The sequence below is a fragment of the Colius striatus genome, chromosome 28 (assembly GCF_028858725.1).
Source record: "Colius striatus isolate bColStr4 chromosome 28, bColStr4.1.hap1, whole genome shotgun sequence".
Taxonomy (NCBI): Eukaryota; Metazoa; Chordata; class Aves; order Coliiformes; family Coliidae; genus Colius; species Colius striatus.
The window spans coordinates 415,748-438,054 of NC_084786.1; the positions used below are offsets into that span (position 1 = coordinate 415,748).

At 46.5% G+C, this 22,307-nt stretch overlaps 2 protein-coding genes across 2 annotated transcripts in view; both read right to left on the reverse strand.

Annotated features, from left to right (window-relative positions):
- The window catches only part of LOC133628075 (scavenger receptor cysteine-rich type 1 protein M130-like), a 376,192-nt gene that overhangs the window by 323,053 nt on the left and 30,832 nt on the right, over positions 1–22,307 (reverse strand). The window lies entirely within an intron of this gene.
- Positions 452–4,184, reverse strand: LOC133628094 (DNA-(apurinic or apyrimidinic site) endonuclease-like; the record flags this gene model as incomplete). The annotated part of the gene is made up of 3 exons (XM_062015990.1): positions 452–978; positions 2,617–2,803; positions 4,065–4,184. Coding segments are annotated over 3 exons (834 nt in total), but the record flags the coding sequence as incomplete, so codon positions are not given.

A 22,307-nucleotide genomic window follows, 5' to 3' on the forward strand; every position in this document is an offset into this window, starting at 1 on the left:
ACCATTTTTGACCCATTTTGACCCATTTTGACCTCATTTATTCCATTATCCCCCAATTTTATCCCACTTTCAGCCATTTTTGACCCATTTTGACCCATTTTTGACCCATTTATTCCATTATCCTCCAATTTTATCCCACTTTCAGCCATTTTTGACCCATTTTTGACCCATTTCGACCCATTTCCCCCCATTTTTGACCCATTTTTGACCCCATTTATTCCATTTTCCCCCATTTTTGACCCATTTTGACCCATTTTTGACCCATTTATTCCATTATCCTCCAATTTTATCCCACTTTCAGCCATTTTGCCCCATTTCTGCCCCATTTCCACCCCATTTTGCCCCATTTCTGCCCCATTTCCACCCCATTTCCCCCCATTTCTGCCCCATTTCCCCCCATTTCCCTCCAGTTTGACCCATTTTTGCCCCATTCCCGACCCATTTTTGCCCCTCAGCCTGCCCCCTCCAGCGCCAGGTAGATCCCCACGGGACAGTGGTCGCTGCCCTGGGCCCACTGCTCGATCCTGCTGTCGCACAGATCCTTCCTGCCCCTCTGGGACCACAGGCAGTAATCCAGCCTCCAGCCCACGTTCCTGGCCCTGGCCCCGCTCAGGTAGGTCCAGAAGGTGAAGGCGTTGGGCAGCGAGGGGTTAAACACCCGGAAGCTGTTGAGGAAGCCCGTCCCCAGCAGCTCCCCGAACGCCTCCCTCTCCTCCCGCGTGCACCCGGGGCTCCTCTTGTTCCCCGACGGGTTCCTCAGGTCCAAGGGCTGGTGGGCGACGTTGAGGTCGCCGCAGATGGCGACCGGTTTGGACCGGTCCAGCTGGGACATGAAGGAGCGGAAGCGCTTGTCCCAGGCCTGCCGGAAGCTCAGGCGGCCCAGGCCTCGCCCGGAGTTGGGCACGTAGACGCAGACGACGCGCAGGGCAGGGAACTCGGCCATCAGCACGCGGCCCTCGGCGTCCAGCTCGGGGTCACCTGGCAAGAGGACACACAGACGGGGATAAAAGGGGCTTTAGGGGCCCAAAAACGGGCTCTAGAGGCCCAAAAAGTCACTTTAGTCTTCAAAAATCAACTTTAATGGCCTAAAAAGGCACTCTACTGGCTCAAAAAGTCACTTTAGAGGCCTAAAAAGGGGCTTTAGAGGCAAAAAAAGTCACTTTAGAGGCTCAAAAAGTCACTTTAGAGGTCAAAAATGGGGTCCAGTGGCCTAAAAATACACTTTAGTGCCTCAAAAAGTCACTTTAGTAGCCAAAAAGGTCCTTTAGTGGCCAAAAAAGTCACTTCAGGGGCCCAAAAAGGGGCTTTAGAGGTCAAAAAGGGGCTTTAGCAGCTCAAAAAGGGGGTTTAGAGGTCTAAAAAGTCACTTTCGTAGCCAAAGGGACTTTAATGGCCTAAAAAGACATTTAGAGGCCTAAAAAGGGGCTTTAGAGGCCCAAAAAGTCACTTTAGAGGTCAAAAAGGGGCTTGAGAGGCCCAAAAAGTCACTTTAGTGGCCAAAAAGTCCCTTTAGAGGCCCAAAAAGTCACTTTAGAGGCCTAAAAAGTCACTTTAGAGGTCAAAAAGGGGCTTTAGAGGCCTAAAAAGTCACTTTAGAGGTCAAAAATTCACTTGAGTGGCACAAAAATGGACTTTAGAGGCCTAAAAAGTCACTTTTGTAGCCAAAAAGTCATTTTAGAGGCCCAAAAAGTCACTTTAGTTGCCCAAAAAGTCACTTTAGTGGCCAAAAAGGGGCTCTAGAGGCCTAAAAAGTCACTTTTGTAGCCAAAAAGTCACTGTAGTGTCCCAAAAGTCACTTTAGAGGCCTAAAAAGACACTTTAGTAGCTAAAAAGAGGGTTTAGAGGTCTAAAGAGTCACTTTAATGGCTCAAAAAGTCATTTTATTGCCCAAAAAGGGGCTTTAGAGGCCTAAAACGTCACTTTAGAGGTCAAAAAGGGGCTTTAGAGGCTCAAAAATGGACCTTAGAGGCCTAAAAATCACTTTACTGGCCAAAAAGTCAATTTAGAGGCCCAAAAAGTCACTTTTTGGCCTAAAAAGTCATTTTACTGGCCTAAAAAGTGACTCTAAAGAGTCACTTTAGAGCCCTAAAAAGAGGCTTTAGAGGCCTAAAACGTCACTTTTGTGGCTTTAATGGCTCCTGAGGGCCCCAAATGGCCACTTAAGGCCTCAAAATGGCCACTTAAGGCCTAAAAATGGCTCCTAAAGGGCCCCAAATGGCCACTGAAGGGCCCCAAATGGCCACTTAAGGCCCAAAATGGCCACTGAAGGGCCCCAAATGGCACTTAAGGCCTCAAAATGGCTCCTGAGAGCTTCTGGTGGCCATTAAGAGCCCCAAATGGCCACTTAAGGCCTCCAAATGGCTCCTGAGAGCCCCAAATGGCCACTTAAGGCCTGAAAATGGCCACTGAAGGCCTCAAATGGCCACTTAAGGTTTCAAAATGGCCACTTAAGGCCACAAAATGGCTACTTAAGGCCCCAAATGGCCACTTAAGGCCTCAAAATGCCTCCTGAGACCCCCAAATGGCCACTGAAGGCCTCAAAATGTCTCCCGCGAGCCTGTGGCGGCCACCCAGGGCCTGGAAACGGCCAGCAGCGCCCCAGCTTTGGCTACTCACCCATGCCATAGGTGACAGCCAGGGATTTGGTCCTGCTGAGCAGCCCCACGCCGCTGTAGTCGGGCCGGTCGCTGGGGCTGTGCTGGTGAGGGAAGGCCCCGAGGCTCCGCAGCTCCTCTGGCACCGATTCGGCCCCACATTTGGTCTCCTGGAGGCAAAGGACGTCGGGGGCATCAGCCTGGACCCACTGGGGGGGGGGGGGGAAGGGAGGTTTTGGGGAGGTTTGAGGCGGTTTCGGGGCCGTTTTGAGCCCGTTTCAGGCGCCATGTTGAGTCTCTTGGCGGGCGCCATTTTGTGGGGGGGTTTTGAGGCATTTTTGGGTCGTTCAGAGGCACTTTTGGGTCATTTTCTGAGTCATTTCTTTGGATCTCTGTTTAAGAGGATTTTTTGGGTCATTTTGGGTCTTTTTGAGTGATTTTGAGTCACTTTATGTGGTTTTTTAGGGCCTTTTTCATCCATTTCTGGCGCCATTTTGTGTCTCTTTGTGGGGAGTTTCTGAGGCATTTTTGGGTCTTTCAGAGGCACTTTTGGGTCATTTTTTGAGTCATTTCTTTGGATCTGTGTTTAAGAGGTTTTTTTGGGTCATTTTGGGTCATTTTGAGTGACTTTGAGTCACTTTTAAGTGGTTTTTAAAGCCCTTTTTGCATCCATTTCTGGCACCATTTTGTGTTGGGTTTTTGAGGCATTTTTGGGTCATTCTGAGGCACTTTTGGGTCATTTCAGGCACCATTTTTAGGCCTTTGTTGGAGCCATTTTGAGGCATTTTGGGGTTATTTTGGGCCATTTTTGGCTCATTTTAAGTTCCATTCTTTAACTAATTTTTTAATCATTTTCAGTTTCATTTTCAGCTCCATTTTGGGCTCATTTTGACCCATTTCAGCCTCATTTTGCCCAATTTTACCTCATTTCAGGCCGATTTTGGGCCCATTTTGAGCCTTTTTCACCCCATTTTTGGGTCAAAATCCCTCATTTTTGGCCCATTTTCATTCCCTTCCTTTGAACCAACTTCTCAACCACTTCAAGACCCATTTTCAGCTCCATTTTGGGCTCATTTTGACCCATTTTGACCCATTTTGGCCTCATTTTGCCCAATTTTACCTCATTTCAGGCCCATTTCAGTCACCATTTTGAGCCTTTTTCACCCCATGTTTGGGTCAAAATCCCTCATTTTTGGCCCATTTTCATTCCCTTCCTTTGAACCAACTTCTCAACCACTTCAACACCCATTTTTAGCTTCATTTTGGGCTCATTTTTACCCATTTTGGGCTCATTTTGGCCCATTTTGGCCTCATTTTGGCTCCATTTTGCCCCATTTTCCCTTATTTCAGCCGCCATTTTGAACCTTTTTCACCCCATTTTTGGGTCAGAATCTCCCTTTTTGGGTCCTTTCCAGCCCCATTTCTCTGGGACGCCCCAGTCTGGCCCAGTTTCAGCCCAGTTTAACCCACCTCCAGGCCTCCTTTCTTCACCCAGGCCCTGAGACCGTCCACGTTCCACGATGTCACCTTGAAGTTGAACCTTTGCCCGTCTTCCGTCGTGTCCCGGGGTGGGGGAGGGGGACGTACAGGTCACTGGGAGAAACTGGGAGGCCACTGGAACTTACTGGGAGGGACTGGGAAGGGGGTTGGGGTGGTTTGGGGGGGGTGGGGTGGTTTGGGGTGGTTTTGGGGTGGTTTAAGTGGGATTTGGAGTGGTTTTGGGGCACTTGACGGTACTGGTTTGTACTGGGAGGGCACTGGGAGTTACTGGGAGGGACTGGGAGTTACTGGGAGAGGGGTTGTGGGTCACTGGGTGTTACTGGGAGCTACTGGGAGTCACTGGGAGTTACTGGGAGGGGGTTTTGTGTTGACTGGGAGCTACTGGGAGCTACTGGGAGGGGCTTTGGGGTTACTGGAAGCTACTGAGAGGGGGTTCTGGGTTACTGGGAGTGACTGGGAGCTACTGGAAGGGACTGGGAGGTGGTTTGGGGGTAACTGGGAGTTACTGGGAGCCCCACCAGGCCCGTACTGGTTTGTACTGGTTTATACTGGCGCCTCTCACCCTCTATAAGTCTATAACTTAACCAACAACATGTATTTTTTCAATGGGAGATGAGGAGAAAAAGAGTGTGGTATTGAAGATACCTGCCACAGGAAAGCAGCTGCAAATGTGACACAGTGCTGGCTGATAGACTGCATGGGGACCTACTTACTACTGTAGTGAGGGCCTGTGTACCTGCTTTCTTGTAGTGCCTAGATGCAGTGGCGTAACTTCTTGTCAAATCATATATTTTCAAAGGGAGCTGACGAGGCCAAGAGTGTGGGATATTTGATAACTCCCACAGGAAAACATCTTCAAATGGGACACAGTGTTGGCTGATAGTGTACAATGGCACCTAGGTATGACTGTAAGTGGGGTCTGCCTTCCTGCTTTCTTTTAGCTCCAATACGCAGTGGTTTCACTTCTACCGACAGCCTGTATTTTTTCAATGGGAGCTGAGCAGGCCAATTGCATGGGATTGGAGAGAACTCCCATAAAAAGGCAGCTGCAAAGGTGGCACAGTGCAAGCTGATAGATTACAATGGGATCTACGTACCACTGTAGGTGTCTTCTGCCTTCCTGCTTTCTTGTAGCTCCCATACGCAGTGGTATAACTTCTACCGACAGCATGTACTTTTTCAATGGGAGTTGAGCAATCCAAGTGCGTGGGATGGGAGATAGCTCTCACAGGAAAGCACCTGCAAAGGTGACATAGTGCTGGCTTATAGACTACGTAGGGACCTACTTACTACTTTAGTTTTTGTCTGTGTACCTGCTTTCTTGCAGTGCCCAGATGCAGTGGCGTAACTTCTACCGGCAGCCTGTATTTTTTCAATGGGAGTCAACCAGGCCAAGTGCATGGTGTTGGATATAACTCCCCTAGGAAAGCAATGTCAAAGGTGGTAAAGTGCTGACTGATAGGCTACATGGGTGTTGATGGATCTGCAGCTTATCTACACAGGAATACAGATTAGCAGGCACTTCTTTTTTATGTAGTGCTGGGAAAACAGGTGGGATAGTTCCTCCATAAGTGTTTCCTTGTTTGTTATCATTTTCAGGATTTTAAGACAGCTCAAACAAAAAAATCACATTTGCTAACACAAGCATGCATAAAATTTTCGTTTTTCTAATTTAGCCCTTTACTGTGATTGGTTCCCAAGAAACACAAAATTTCCCAAATCACAGTGATTGGTCAAAAAAGATATCAGTCCCTTTGTTTTAGTTACAACTAAGGTAACAGCCAAAGTAACCTAACAAATACATTTACCAGGGTCTTGTAGTTAAGGTAACAGCTAAGGTAACTGTTGGGACCTGGGCTATAATGAATGGTATGCAGTCTATCAGAAACAGAGAAAGTTAGCAGTTTGTCTTTGAATTGCCTTCTACAGCAAAAAAGCACAGAAATGAATGTCTATGTGATAGCAAGCTTGAGCAAGGGGAAAACCGAAACAGCAGATTGTAACAGAAACAAGGTCAAAGCAAGAAGATAGGACAGATGGGAATTACTGCATCAGTGTCGAGGAGTGGTTAAGGGAGAATGGACATGGATCCCAGGGTATAATGTTAGGCCTGATGGGGCAAGGCAATCTGAGTTCTAGTTATATGAATTTAATGCACAATCAAGACCAGAGTCAGAGCCATGGTTAAAGCAGTTGCTGTCACGTAGTCAGCGCAGACAGCAGGCCGCTTTCTGCTCCTTCAAGGTCGGGCTGTTTTCAGCTAACGAGCTAACAGCCCAAGGTGGAAAACAACTACGGGGGAAAAACAAGATGGGAAAATGTGAGGGAGCTTGCTTATCGCAGAAACCGCAAGTAGGATGAGCATAAGAATGTAATCTATTAGCTGCTGTTGCTGAGCTAGCTTTGAAGCTGCTGTGTATATAAGTTAGAGCCTGCTCTCAATGAAGAAGAAGATTTCTGCTATCACTCACATTGAGTAGGACTGATTTCTTCCCACCCAGCTGAGAATCGGACCCTGGGTTGATCGCCGCATGAAGTAGGCTTCGTGCCTGGGTTTTTCAGGCTTCGTGCCTGGGTTTCAGGCCTTCGTGCCTGGGTTTCAGGCTTCGTGCCTGGGTTTCAGGCCTTTGTGCCTGGGTTTTCAGGCTTCGTGCCTGGGTTTCAGGCTTCGTGCCTGGGTTTCAGGCCTTTGTGCCTGGGTTTCAGGCTTCGTGCCTGGGTTTCAGGCCTTTGTGCCTGGGTTTTCAGGCTTCGTGCCTGGGTTTCAGGCTTCGTGCCTGGGTTTTTCAGGCTTCGTGCCTGGGTTTCAGGCCAAGAGCCGAAAACTTCGCGGCATATGGCGCCCGAACAGGGACCATCACTGGGTGTTACCGGGTAAGGAGCCTGCCTGCGGGGAGCTGAGACTTGAAAATCCGGAGGCAGAGGCAGTCGTCGGAGGAAGCCTGCCGGATCCCAAGCAGAGGTTGCTGTACCCGGGGGAGTGACTACAGGTTGCGGTGAGACGAGGATCCGACAACATGGAAAAGGAGGCAGCACTCTCACTTTTACATCGCTTTTTAGAAAAGCAGGGGGTGGACTTTAAACTGACCGATTTGTCTGGTCTACTTGTACATAGTAATTGTAAAGGCTTTTTTAAGGACTCTGAGAAATATTTTGATGAGGAGGAGTGGAGAGCATATGGGACTTGTCTTTGGGACTTGGTTATAGACGAAGATAAGACTGCTCGGAAACTGATGAAACAGTGGAGAGAAGTAATTAACTGTTTGAAAAAGTATAAGTTGGAAAAGGTTTGGCCTCTGCTGTAACTCAGCGGCTTGATATGCCTGAGACTGTAGCCGAACCAACAGCTGGACTGTTTGGTATCGGGACTAATTATGTCTCACCTCCCTTTTCTGGTGAGTGGCAAGAAATTGGAAACCTTCTCTGGGAAGCCACTATTAGTGGTGATAAGGACAATAGTAAGATCAGTAAAGATCTAGGTCTCGTTTGGAGAGACATGCTAAATACTTTAAAAGAAATGCCTGCTGCCCAGGCGTTGACTGTTGCGCCAAGGCCAAAGGAGACAGACAAGGGAACGGACAGGTTCCTGCAGGAAGTATTAAAGAAACTGGAGCGACAAGAGACCATGGAAACACAGCCTGTCGCCACTGAAAGCCAGTCCGGTGCGCAGCCCGTCGCTGAGCGGGGCGTGCTGAGAGAAAAAGAAAAGAAAAAAAAAAAAAGAGTTCTTCTCTACACAAGAGTTTTTACAAAGTCAGAGCCAGACCCCCCCGCCCCTTCCATCCGCAGCCGCCGCCGCGCAGCCGCTTCCCGCACCCGGTCGGTGTCTCCGGAGCCCCCCCACACACACCGCGCGCCGACACCGCCAGCCCCGGCCCTCACGGACCGCTGGGCTCGTCCTTTCCATCCTCAATCCGTTGCCTCAATGAGTGTAAAAACTGTTGGTCGTGATGTTATGCATTTTGCTGTAAATGTGATGATGAATACTGGTTTTCTTACAGTGGAAACTTTCTAAGGTGTTTTAGGTGTCAGGAACAGAACATTTTGACATTGAGAAGCTAAAAGGTGGTTTGTGTTTTAGACTCATTGGTGAAGGATTTTTTTTTTTTATCAGGAGTATAAAAAAAAAATGGATTTTGTCATACTGTTGATGCTTCAAATGATTGTGGTAAATGGTTTTAGGCAATTTCAACAACCCAAGCAAAACATGTGGGTTACACTGGCCAAAGCAATCAATCAGTCTACAATATGTTTATCAATGGCCACTCCAGATAATCCTTTTTCTACCTGTTTGGTGGGAGTTCCATCAGATGTGGCACAATGGCCTGTACCAAATGCATTAAAAACAAATCCCTTAGTTAAGGGTAATGGCAAAGTTGACAGCTGGGATTTGATCATTTCATGGTTGCCAATAATGACAACAGAGCCACAGGAGTTAAAATTATTGGGATCTATAAAGATGGATGTTTGTGTTATGTTTAATTTTACCAGCAATACCAAAACATTTGGGACAGAATGTGGATCCCATCCTGGGCGTGTATAAGAACGCAACATCTTGGTGCAATTATACTGCACCAAAAAGATCCAGGTCTAGTCTTGTGCCTGTACAATTACCAAAGGGAATTTTTCTGATCTGTGGGGACCAGGCATGGCCTGGGATACCCTCGAGATTACAAAGGGGACCACGCAGTTTGGGACAACTGACGCTCTTGATGCCTAATCACACAATGATTTAGAAACATCATTGTCCAAAACAATTTGTGTATGCATTTACTGGCAAATGTGATGACCATGTTACCTTTGGTCTCCCTCAACAATAATAGCAACTAGTATATTTGCTCCAGGTGTAGGAGTATCTGCTTTATTGACTCAGCTATGCAAATTAGGATGCTGGCCTAGCAAACAAAGTAACCAAACCTCAATGACATTAGAAGACTTGATTAGTAATGTAAGTAGTATTAGCCATAGAACTTTGCAACATAGACCTGCTAGAGATTTTACCTTTAGCACAAGTATAATAACTTTGTTTGTCAGCTGTGCTTTTTTTTTTCAGTGTATAAGAAGAAGCTTACCAGGCATGAGTTGCTAAAACTAATGTGCAGATTGTCCTTGAGCTGCTCTCTACTGTGAGAAACAAAGAAGCAAAAATACCTACACAAGGAGCAAGGAGGAGGCTGAGGCAGCGTGTGAAACTGCAAGGCTTCTCGCAGAAAACTACAGCTGGCTTTTAGAGAAAGGACCAATTAGAAGTACTATAAACACGCTGGCTTTGCTGCTGATTGTAAGGGTCTGATGCTTGTTAGTAAAATTTGAGTTATAGGCTGCCCGCAGGGGTCATGGACATACCAGCTATCCCCATGCACTGAGCCACAGTATCCCTCACACTAGTCTTAGGGAGGGGGAGAGCATGGGGTGTAGAAGATATAACGGTCTACTGAGTCTCTCTTGCAGATTGACGTGTTTCTCGGAGTGCTCACCGTGATGCAGATCAAGATGGAGTCACTCACCTATTGGCAAGATTGAATAATGAAGTGGAACACGACCACCACCTGATCATATCTTCCTGCAATTGACTCAGCTAGCATGTGTGCTGGGCAGACACGTTATGTAACAGCCCGTGTCACAGGACACTGGAGTCATCAAGCATAGGGAACGGGAGATGTGGTAGGCGTCTGGAAGATCTCGGGTTGTAACGTGAGAGGTGAAAGGTACAGAAGAGGTGGGCACGGGGTGGAGTGAGAGGAGGTGCTGGTGATAGCAGATATAAGCACATGGTGTAAACAAAGGGCCAGCCTATATAAGTAGAAGCATAGAACAGTTTATGAGGCAATGGGGAGTTAAACATGTAGCAGGGATTCCCCATTCCCCCACAGGACAGGCCATAATAGAAAGAGCTAATGGGACTCTAAAAAGATATCTTGGCAAATATGGGGATGTTAAAGACCCACATATGAAATTGTTAAAGGCCTTATTTGTTATGAACCACCTGTGTGTGTTTGGGGAACAGAAGCTACCACCTGCAATAATACATCATAATCCAAAGGCACAAAAGGAAAGAAAGAAAGAAATATGGGTTAAATATCGTGACCCTAAAACAGGGATATGGCAGCCTCCGGCCAAAGTATTATACTGGGGACGTGGGTATTTGTGTGTTGATTCTCCCACAGGATCCATTTGGGTGCCAGCCAGGTGGACAAGAGCTGTCCTTGAAGCTGCGGAGATCCAACCATCTGACAAAAAAGGACAGGAAGAGATTGAAGAATACATACACCCTTGTCTTGTGGTCATTGGAGGACTGGCTAACAATCAAAAGACTGAAGGTTATATAACAAAAAGACAGTGAATTTAATGAATAATGAGGTGTTTTGTTATAACCATAGCTTTTAGTATAACTATAATTGCTAACAGCTTGACGCATTTTAATCAGCCTAGAGAAAATATTTGGATAACCTTTGCTAATCAAACTGGTCAATCATCTCTTTGTCTTAGTTTCGGAGGGGTTACTAATCCTTTTTAAAACATGTTTGGTAGGATTGCCCGTGTGGAATCTGGAGGAACTTTGTGGACTAGTAGATGATAACACCTTGTGTAATAGAATGAGGCTGAATGCAATTAGGATGGGAAACGTCAATGTGAGATGATTAAGTCCCTTAATACCACATTAGCCTCACCCCCTGAGGAAATAGACCTGTTTGGAAGTGCCAATGCAAGCTTCGGTACTAATGTAACTGGGGGAAAAATTGGATAAGTTCTAGGCCACAGGATATCCATAACTTTAATAGGAATCAAAAATACTGGGCCACCTTAGACTCTTCTATGAAGTCAGAAACAGTATTTAAGCAATTGCGTTCCAGCTGTAATGTTTCTAGTATTACATCACTGAAGAAATTGCCCACGGGTATATTTTAATCTGTGGAGAAAGGGCCTGGAACGGAATACCAGTAAATCCCCCGGGTGGACCCTGTTCTTTGGGGAAACTCTCTTTATTCCACCCTTACTGAACCACGCTAATGCAGCTTACTGACCATAATGATACCTGTCGCAAAAAATGTAGTTATTATCAGTTTGATTGTACTGATATTGGTCCCCCACCATTTTAGAGTGAGTGGGATTGAAGATAGCTCCCAAAGCAAAGCAGCTGCAAATGTGACACCGTGCTGGCTGATAGACTGCATGGGGACCTACTTACTACTGTAGCTGGGGTCTGCCTTCCTGCTTTCTTATAGCTCCCATACTCAGTGGTATACCTTAACAGACACATGTATTTTTTCAATGGGAGCTGAGGATAAAAACTGTGGTATTGAAGATAGCTCCCACAGGAAAGCAGCTGCAAATGTGACACTGTGCTTGCTGATATACAGCATGGAGACCTACTTACTACTGTAGCTGGGTTCTGCCGTCCTGCTTTCTTCTAGGTCCCATTCTCAGTGGTATACCTTAATAGACACATGTATTTTTTCAATGGGAGCTGAACAGAAAAAGTGTGGTATTGAAGATAGCTCCCACAGGAAAGGAGCTGCAAATGTGACACCGTGCTGGCTGATAGACTGCATGGGGACCTACTTACTACTCTAGCTGGGGTCTGCCTTCCTGCTTTCTTGTAGCTCCCATACTCAGCGGTATAATTTAACAGACAAAATGTATTTTTTCAATGGGAGCAGAACAGAAAAAGTGTGGTATTGAAGATAGCTCCCACAGGAAAGAAGCTGCAAATGTGACACTGTGCTGGCTGATAGACTGCATGGGGACCTACTTACTACTGTAGCTGGGGTCTGCCTTCCTGCTTTTTTGTAACTCCCATACTCAGTGGTATACCTTAACAGACACGTTTTTTTTCAATGGGAGCTGAGGAGAAAAAGTGTGGTATTGAAGATAGCTCCCACAGGAAAGCAGCTGCAAATGTGACACCGTGCTGGCTGATAGACTGCATGGGGACCTACTACTACTGTAGCTGGGGTCTGCCTTCCTGCTTTCTTGTAGCTCCCATACTCAGTGGCATAATTTAACAGACAAAATATATTTTATTCAATGGGAGCTGAGGAGAAAAAGTGATGTATTGAAGATAGCTCCCACAGGAAAGCAGCTGCAAATGTGACACCGTGCTGGCTGATAGACTCCATGTGGACCTACTACTACTGTAGCTGGGGTCTGCCTTCCTGCTTTCTTGTAGCTCCCATACTCAGTGGTATACCTTAACAGACACATGTATTTTTTCAATGGGAGCAGAACAGAAAAAGTGTGGTATTGAAGATAGCTCCCACAGGAAAGAAGCTGCAAATGTGACACTGTGCTGGCTGATAGACTGCATGCGGACCTACTTACTACTGTAGCTGGGGTCTGCCTTCCTGCTTTCTTGTAGCTCCCATACTCAGTGGTATACCTTAACAGACACATGTATTTTTTCAATGGGAGCAGAACAGAAAAAGTGTGGTATTGAAGATAGCTCCCACAGGAAAGGAGCTGCAAATGTGACACCGTGCTGGCTGATAGACTGCATGGGGACCTACTTACTACTGTAGCTGGGGTCTGCCTTCCTGCTTTTTTGTAGCTCCCATACTCAGTGGTATACCTTAAGAGACACGTTTTTTTTCAATGGGAGCTGAGGAGAAAAAGTGTGGTATTGAAGATAGCTCCCACACGAAAGCATCTGCAAATGTGACACCGTGCTGGCTGATAGACTGCATGGGGACCTACTTACTACTCTAGCTGGCGCCTGCTTTCCTGCTTTCTTGTATTTTTTCCAATGGGAGATGAGCCGCCCCCGCAGAAATTCCTCAAACCCAGGCCTGCTACGGGCCCCGGGTCCGTTGCCCCTCTCCGCCGTCACCCCGACAACGGGTTCATTGTGACGCACGCCGCCCCTGCCCAAACCTTGCAAAGCCACGCCTGCTATGAGTTCTGGGTCTGTTGCCCCCTCTCCGCCGTTACCCCGAAAACGGCTTCCTTGTGACGAAGGCTGCCCCTGGCCAAATTCCGCAAACCCAGGCCTGATACGGGCCTTGGGTCCGTTGCACCTCTGCACCGTAACCCCGACAACAGTTTCACTGTGATGCAGGCCTCCCCCGCCCAAATTCTGCAAATCCAGGCTCGCTGCGGGCCCGTGGACCGTTGCCCTTCTACGCCGTCAACCCCACAACGGGTTCATTGTGACGCAGGCCGCCCCCACCCAAACCTTGCAAACCCAGGCCTGCTGCGGGCCGTGAGTCGGTTGCCCCTCTCCGCTGTCACCCCGACAACGGGCTCATTGTGACACAGGTCGCCCCTGACTAAAACTTGAAAACCCAGGCCTGCTGCGTGCCCGGTGTTTTTTGCCCCTCTCAGCCGTCACCCCGACAACGGCTTCCTTGTGACGCAGGCCACCCCCGTCCAAATTCCGCAAACCCAGGCCTGCTATGGGTCCGGGGTCCGTTGCCCCTCTCCTCCGTCACCCCGAAAACAGGTTTATTTTGACAGAGGAACCCCCTGCCCAAACCTTGCAAACCCAGGCCCGCTGCGAGCCTCAGGACTGTTGCTCCCCTCGGCCGTCACCCCGACAACGGCTTCCTTGTGACGCAGGCCGCCCCCGCCCAAATACCGCAAACCCAGGCCTGCTACGGGCCCAGGATCCGTTGCCCCTCTTCGCCGTCACCGCGACAACAGGTTCATTGTGACGCAGGCCGCCCCCGCTCAAATGCAGCAAACTCAGGCCTGCTGCGGGCTCTGGGTCTGTTGTCCCTCTCCGCTGTCACCCCGACAACGGCTTCATTGTGACGCAGGCCGCCCCCGCCCAAATTTCGCAAACCCAGGCCTGCTATGGGCCTTGGGTCCGTTACACCTCTGCGCCGTAACCCCGACAACAGGTTCATTGTGACGCAGGCGACCCCTGACCAAACCTTGCAAACCCAGGCCTCCTGCGGACTCTGGTTCTGTTGCCCCTCTCCGCCGTCACCCTGACAACGACTTCCCTGTGTTGCAGGCCGCCCTCGCCCAAATTCCGCAAACCCAGGCCCGCTGCGATCCTGGGGACCGTTGACCTCTCCGCCGTCACCCCGACAACGGGTTCATTGTGACACAGGCCGCCCCCGCCGAAACCTTGCAAACCCACGCCTGCTGCGGCCCCTGGGTCCGTTGCTCCTCTCCGCCGTCACCCCGACAACGGCTTCCTTGTGACGCAGGCTGCCCCCGACAAAATTCCGAAAAACCCAGGCCCGCTGCAAGCCCGGGGTCCGTTGTCCCTCTCCTCCGTCACCCCGAAAACGGTTTCATTGTGACAGAGTGCTGCCCGTTCCCGAAGGAAAACACAAAACAACCGAGGTCGTTTTATGCGGTGCTTTATTGAGGGCCCTAGGGACCTGAGGACTGGTGTCCAAAGTCAGAGCCCCCCACTAACAGAAAATTTCACGGAGTTTATATACTTTCCACAAATGATTAGTTCATCAGGTCCCCGTGACGTTTACCAGTTTTCTTAGACTTTAGGATTATGTTGTGCTCTTTCATGTAGTTACTTGAGACTATGCTTATCTGAATCCACAGCCAGAAATTTCCATAGATAACAAACAGGTAAACATTCGAGATAACGATTTCTTTGAGAAAAACAAGATTCAGCATTCAACATTCTTCACTAATCTCTTTGCTTTGTTTAAGCAAGAATGCACAAGCTCAGCATGCCCCACTAGTTCCCTAGACTGCTAGGTTACATCAGCATCCCACACTGCTCACTAGGCCTCGATACAGACCTTAGCCTAACTACTTCTAACTTTCCATATACAGTAATGCTAACAAGTCCCCCCTTTTGAGCATTCTTCTATCTTGCAAGGATGCTCAACATCATCTGTCTTTATTGTCCGTGTCTCAAGTAGTGGTTTCCTTATATGATGGAGGAGGAGACCCATTTCCAGTTCCATTTCTGGTCATCGCATTCATTAATCTGCAGGTGTTGAGCTTTTCTCTGGTAATGGTTCCTAAGATACACTTGTAAACTATATAAATTATCATCAATAGTATAACAAACATAATTACATATTGGATGACTGAGGAAATCCACCCAGAGACCTGGAGCCCCACTGAATCAAATATTGCTCCTATCCAATTATGTTGAGCTTCTTTTTCAATTTCTTTGGCTTCGGTTTTAACCTTCTCCAATTGTAAAATATCTTTTTCTACTTCGATTGTCATGTTTGGAATATGGATACAGCAGTGATCAATTCTTTTGCTCAGGTAATCACAGACCCCATGTTCCCGCAGCAGCAACATATCTAAGGCCATTCTATTCTGCAAAGTCATTCTGCTAGTTGCCTGTAGCTGCAAAGTCATATCCTTAAACCCTTTCCTGGTGGCTGCTGCTAATCTTTTAGTCTGGCCCAGTAGCTTATACAACATTTCCCTATTACGGTAAGATGCAGCCTGTGCAAACAAAGACTCTAAAGCCCAGCCAAATTTTACTCCATCACTTGGTTCATGCCACTCATCTTCTACCTTGATATCATCACCTATTTCCCTTTTCTTCCGAGCTATCCTTGTTTCTAATTTAGATTGTCTCCAAAATGGGCATAATGTGGGAACTCCCAAGGTTATTTAAGTTACTGGACCATCAACTGGTAAATGGGTGGTCCATTGCCCATGACCCATAACCCAAACTAAGTTTCCTGGACTTCTGATTGTGGTGGATTTGCAATTAATGACCCTTTTTCCATACATCCCTTTCTCATGTACATCTCCCTTTATTTTGTCTTTAATCGTATGATTGTATCCCCGACATTCACACCCCCATTTCAGCAGAACTCTAACAGGGACTAAACCTATCTGACTCTCTGGAGAGTCACAAGTAAAAACTTTCGTACAGTTCCATATTTCTTTCTGATCTCTGGATGGTCTCACGGAAGTGTATGTAGCCATCACACTATCGTGAGTCTGATCTTTCTCCCCTGTCCATTGTATACACCATTGTACTGGACCTAGGTAACTATACGATTCCAACAAACCAAGTCCCCATACTGTGTCCCATTCATCCTCCAAAGTTTGTTGTTGTGTAACATTCTGGCAGATCTCTTCATTCCTAATCTTTTTGACTTTTATTTTTGTGCTACTACACCAATATCCAATTATTGGAATAGTACAGCGACCTTTAATATTGCCACCTCTCCCATAAGGACCTGTTCTAACCCATCTATAATACCCCGGCAATGATCTACACTCTTTTTCCGTTAAATCCCCCTGTATTAAACACCCATTTATCCACTCTTCGTACTTTATTGATACTTGCCTGCAGTTCCAAGTAAAATTAACAGAGGTTTCTGGCATGGTTGTTAATGGAATAATTCCCCAGGGTATAGGTTCACCTGCAGCCTGAGGTAGTGGCAAACATGCTGTAATCTTAGATACATTCTGAATCATTCAAAAATCTCTAATCAACCCGACCACTAAGTTTTCCCGTCCTTCATCTCGATGGAAGTTTATTGTCCCATTTCCTAGATCCCGCACTCTCCTTCGGCTATATTTGCCTCTAATTAATGATACTAACATCCTAGAGTGGGCCCATCACGCATCTTTGGCTATCCAACACCAATACATCCCTTCATCATCTGACTGCACGTCATTTATTATTAATACTACGGTGCCGCCTAACCTCTTCTCTATCCGATATTTCCTTCCAGGCTGTATACTGCTATCTCCAAACCGCCACCCAAAATCTGAAAAACTCATTCTGGGATTCACTTTACATGTTAAAATAACTATTTTCCCTTCATTGGCCTGACACACCCCTTGTGTGGCCCTAATTCCTTGATTCAAATGAGGTCAGCCCTGCACATTTCTTTTTCCATAATTAGAGTAGGGTCCACATACAACTACACATAGATATTGTCCATCCACCTTACCCAACAGAGGTTGAGTATAATTCAGCCATCCTATCCCTCTGTTCCCCACATTCCACCAACTGATTCCTTGCTCGATCCTATCCCACAATCCTTGAGGTCCCATTTTCCACCATTTAACTTGAACCGGGGCTTCACATTCTCTTTGTGAAGTAAATGCGCAGTTTATCCTCAAGGGTGGGCCGTCCCACATATCCATTGAAGCTATTTTTGGTATTACTTCTACTCCCTCCTGAATCGGTGACCAAGGTACTACTCTCAAATCTATTTGCTTATAATCAAACTTTTCCCGAATTAACACCAAACACATGTATACTCCTGCTTCTCCTAACGTTAAATTAGTCAATTGCAAGGTAACACTTCCTTTTTGGGTATCCTTATTCCAAACAGTAACAATACTTGCAGTCAATCTGGTTTGTCCTTGTTTCCAAATCGCAATTATTTCCTCGGCTCCAGCTCCTTGGTCATCAGCAATGTCACAGGTTAAATTGACATCCATCCCTTCCATAACAGTAACCACAGGCTCTGTAACAGTGACAAATACAAATCCATTGACCGATACCATTTTCAATAATATCAACAGTACAACAGTTAAGAATGCGGTTTGGCTCGAAATATCATTCGAGTGGGGGATACCACTTGGGTTTCCCATTCGGTTGGAACCTTCTTGATTTGAGTGTAGTGGATCCAAGCGTCGATTCCTGCTACCTTTATGGCTGTGAAAGTTGTCAAGATCACTTGATGGGGACCATCCCATGTCTCTCTCAGTGAGTCTGTGAACCAATTCTTCACATAGACCTGATCTCCCGGTTGAATATCATGCACTGGATTTTCCAGCGGGAGCGGCCGATTCCACTGAAGGACACCCCGTAAGGCATTGAGAACTCTGTTGAGTGACATAACATAGTTAAAAATCACCTGGTCTCCCGATACATGCGGGTCTCCTTTTAACACGGTGGCATGATAAGGCTTGCCGTACAGTATCTCGTACGGACTTACTCCTATCCTTTCCCTAGGTTTTATCCTAATCCTAATTAACACTAACGGCAAAGCTTGGGGCCACTGAAGTTTGGCCTCCTGACATATCTTTTTGATCTGATTTTTCAGTGTTTGGTTCATCCTTTCTACTTGACCACTAGACTGGGGTCTCCATGGAGTGTGTAAATTCCAGGTAATGTCTAACGTCCTAGCCACCTCCTGAACTATCCCTGCCACAAAATGTGGGCCTCTATCTGATGATAATCCCAGTGGTACTCCACATCTAGGTATTATTTCTTTCAACAAAGTCTTCACCACTTCCTTTGCTTGGTTTGTTCTACAAGGGAAGGCTTCTGGCAACCCCAAAAAGGTGCACACATACACCAACAGGTATTTAAGTCCCTGAGCCCTTGGAAGTTCTGAAAAATCGACCTGCCAATAATCTCCAGGCTCTGGTCCTATTTGTAATTTTCCCAACTGCACCTGTTTCCTTACAATAGGATTATTCTTTAAACAAACTGGGCACATGGCATTCACCCTTTTCGCCAGCGTTAACATTTGGTTGGAAATTATTTCCTTTTTCAAAAATTTTACCAACACCTCTGCTCCCCAATGGCATTTATTGTGTTCAGTCTCTAATATGGACTTCATAACATTTTTGGGCACCACCACTTGTCCCATTGTCATTACATACCATCCAATTGCATTCTTCTGGGCCTTTAGATATGTCGCCAATTTCTCATCATCGGCAGAATAGCTCGGTCCCCGAATCATATAATGAGAAACAGGGCTCACCTTGGTTGGTATTAAAGCCATCTGAGTCCAAACCTGTCGAGCAGCTTCTTTAGCAGTGATGTCTGCTAGTTCATTCCCTCGATATATCTTTCCTTCTTCTTTACGATGTCCCTGACGTGCATTACTGCTGCCTTTTCTGGTTTATGTACCGCATCCAACAGGGTGAGAACTTCCGATCTATGTTTTATCATAGTCCCTTGTGAGTTTAACAGTCCCCATTCTTTCCATAAGGCACCATGAACATGTACAACTCCAAAGGCATATTTCGAGTCAGTCCATACATTTACCTTCTTTCCGGTACTCAAAATTAATGCCCTGGTTAGTCCAATTATCTCTGCCTTTTGAGCAGATGTCCCAGGGGCTAAAGCCTTTGCTTCAATCACTTGTGCAGCTGTGACCACCGCATATCCCGCATACCTGGTTCCATTTTCCACAAAGCTAGATCCATCGGTAAAGAGATCCCAGTCTGAATCTTCTAACGGTGTGTCCTTTAGGTCTGCTCAGCTCGCATACACCTGTTCAATTGTTTCTACACAATCATGAACCAGCTCCCCTTCTTCCTGTTTGCTGCGAAGAAATTCTGCTGGGTTGATATGGTTAGTTATCTTAAGTTCCACATCATCTTGTTCTCTTAATATAGCTTGATATTGTAACATTCTGCTGGATGATAACCAGTGACCCCCCTTTTGTCCCAGGACAGCCAAGACCATATGGGGCACAAAGACCTCCATTTTCCTTCCCAAAGTCAGTTTTTGGGCTTCCTGTATGAGGATCACTGTGGCCGTAACTACCCGCAAGCATGACGGCCAACCAGCACTAACATTGTCCAGTTGTTTTGAAAAATATCCCACTGGGCGTTTCCATGACCCTATTTTCTGGGTTAACACTCCCAGAGCCAGATTCTGCCTTTCATTTACATAAAGCTGAAAATCCTTATTTAAGTCCGGCAACCCTAAGGCAGGTGCTTCTTTCAGAGCTTGTTTTAGCTCCTGAAAGGCTCTTTTCCTTTGTGGACTCCATTCCAATTGGGGCTCCTTCAAAGCCTCATACAAGGGTTTGGCTAACAATCCAAAATTTAGAATCCACAGTCTACACCAACCAATCATTCCTAAAAATGATCTCAGTTCCTGATGATTCCTTGGAAGGGGTATGGCACATATTGCCTCAATTCTGTTTGTGCCCAATCGTCTCTGACCTTGCATTAATTCGCATCCCAAATAAAGAACACTCTCTTTGAGGAGCTGGGCCTTTTCCTTAGATACTCGATATCCTGCTTGTCCCAGCATATTCAGTAAGGCAACTGTAAGCTTCAGGCAAACTTCCTTTTCCTCAGTTGCCAACAGAATATCATCCACATACTGCAAAATCACATAAGAGAATGGAGATTCTCTTACCTGTTCGGTCCTCCATTCCTCCAACTCTTTGGCTAATTGATTTCCGAAAATAGTGGGGCTGTTTTTGAAACCCTGCGGAAGCCGTGTCCATGTCAGTTGTTTCTTCCTTCCCGAATTTGGATCTTCCCATTCAAATGCAAAATACTTCCTACTTGGTAATGCCAGCGGATGCAGAAGAAGGCATCTTTCAAATCAATTACTGTAAACCATTTAAACCTTTCCGACACAGATGTTAACAGAGTATAAGGGTTAGCAACCACTGGGTGAATGTCCTTTACAATTTCATTTATGGCCCTTAAATCTTGCACTAGCCTATATTTACCATTAGGCTTACTTACAGGAAAAATAGGAGTGTTATACTCAGATTCACATTCCTGTAAAATTCCTTGAATCACAAATTGGGTTATCAGTGGAGCCACTCCTTTCCTAGCCTCCAACTTAATTGGATATTGTCTAACCCTAACCGGCTGGGCTCCTTCCTTTAGTTCTACAACAACAGGCTGGGCAGCTTTTGACTTTCCTGGGGTCCCTGTTTCCCGGTGATGTATTACATCACCGAAGAAATTGCCCACAGGTATATTTTAATCTGTGGAGAAAGGGCCTGGAACGGAATACCAGTAAATCCCCCGGGTGGACCCTGTTCTTTGGGGAAATTCTCTTTATTCCACCCTTACTTAACCACGCTAATGCAGCTTCCTGACCATACTGATACCTGTCGCAAAAAATGTAGTTATTATCAGTTTGATTGTACTGATATTGGTCCCCCACGATTTTAGAGTGAGTGGGATTGAAGATAGCTCCCAAAGGAAAGCAGCTGCAAATGTGACACCATGCTGGCTGATAGACTGCATGGGGACCTACTTACTACTGTAGCTGGGGTCTGCCTTCCTGCTTTCTTGTAGCTCCCATACTCAGTGGTATAACTTAACCCACAACATGTATTTTTTCAATGGGAGCTGAGGAGAAAAAGTGTGGTATTGAAGATAGCTCCCACAGGAAAGCAGCTGCAAATGTGACACCGTGCTGGCTGATAGACTGCATGGGGACCTACTTACTACTGTAGCTGGGGTCTGCCTTCCTGCTTTCTTGTAGCTCTCATACGCAGTGGTATAACTTAACCCACAACATGTATTTTTTCAATGGGACCTGAGGAGAAAAAAAGTGTGGTATTGAAGATAGCTCCCAGAGGAAAGCAGCTGCAAATGTGACACCGTGCTGGCTGATAGACTGCATGGGGACCTACTTACTACTGTAGCTGGGGTCTGCTTCCTGCTCTCTAGTACCTACCATACACAGTGGTATACGTTAATTGACAACATGTATTTTTTCAAGGGGAAGAGAGCAGTCCAAATGAGTGGGATTCAGGAGAGCTCCGCTAGGAAAGCATCTGCAAATGTGACACAGTACTACCTAATAGACTGCATGGGGACCTACTAACTACTGTAGCTGGGGTCAGCCTTCCTGCTTTCTTGTAGCTCCCATACTCAGTGGTATAACTTCTACTGACAGTCTGTATTTTTTCAATGCGAGTTGAGGAGTCAAAGTGAGTGTGATTGGCGATAGCTCCCACAGGAAAGCAGCTGAAAATGTGAGACAGTGCTGGCTGATAGAATGCACGGGAACCTACTTATCACTATAGTTAGTGTTTGCATTCCTGCTTTCTTGCAGCTCCCATACTCAGAACTGTAAGTTAAGGGAGTGCATGTGTTATTTCAATGGGAGCTGAGCACTCCAAGTGAGTGGGATTGAAGAGAGCTCGTACAGGAAAGCTGCTGCAAATGTGAGACCGTGCTGGCAGATAGACTGCATGGGGACCTACTTACTAGTGTAGCTGGGGCATGCCTTCCTGCTTTCTTGTAGCTCCCATACTCAGTACTATAACTTAGCAGACACATGTATTTTCTCAATGGGTGATGACGAGAAAAAGTGTGGTATTGAAGATAGCTCACAGAGGAAAGCAGCTGCAAATGTGACACCTTGCTGGCTGATAGACTGCATGCGGATCTACTTACTACTGTAGCTGGGGTCTGCCTTCCTGCTTTCTTATAGCTCCCATACTCAGTGGTATAACTTAACCCACAACATGTATTTTTTCAATGGGACCTGAGGAGAAAAAAAGTGTGGTATTGAAGATAGCTCCCACAGGAAAGCAGCTGCAAATGTGACACCGTGCTGGCTGATAGACTGCATGGGGA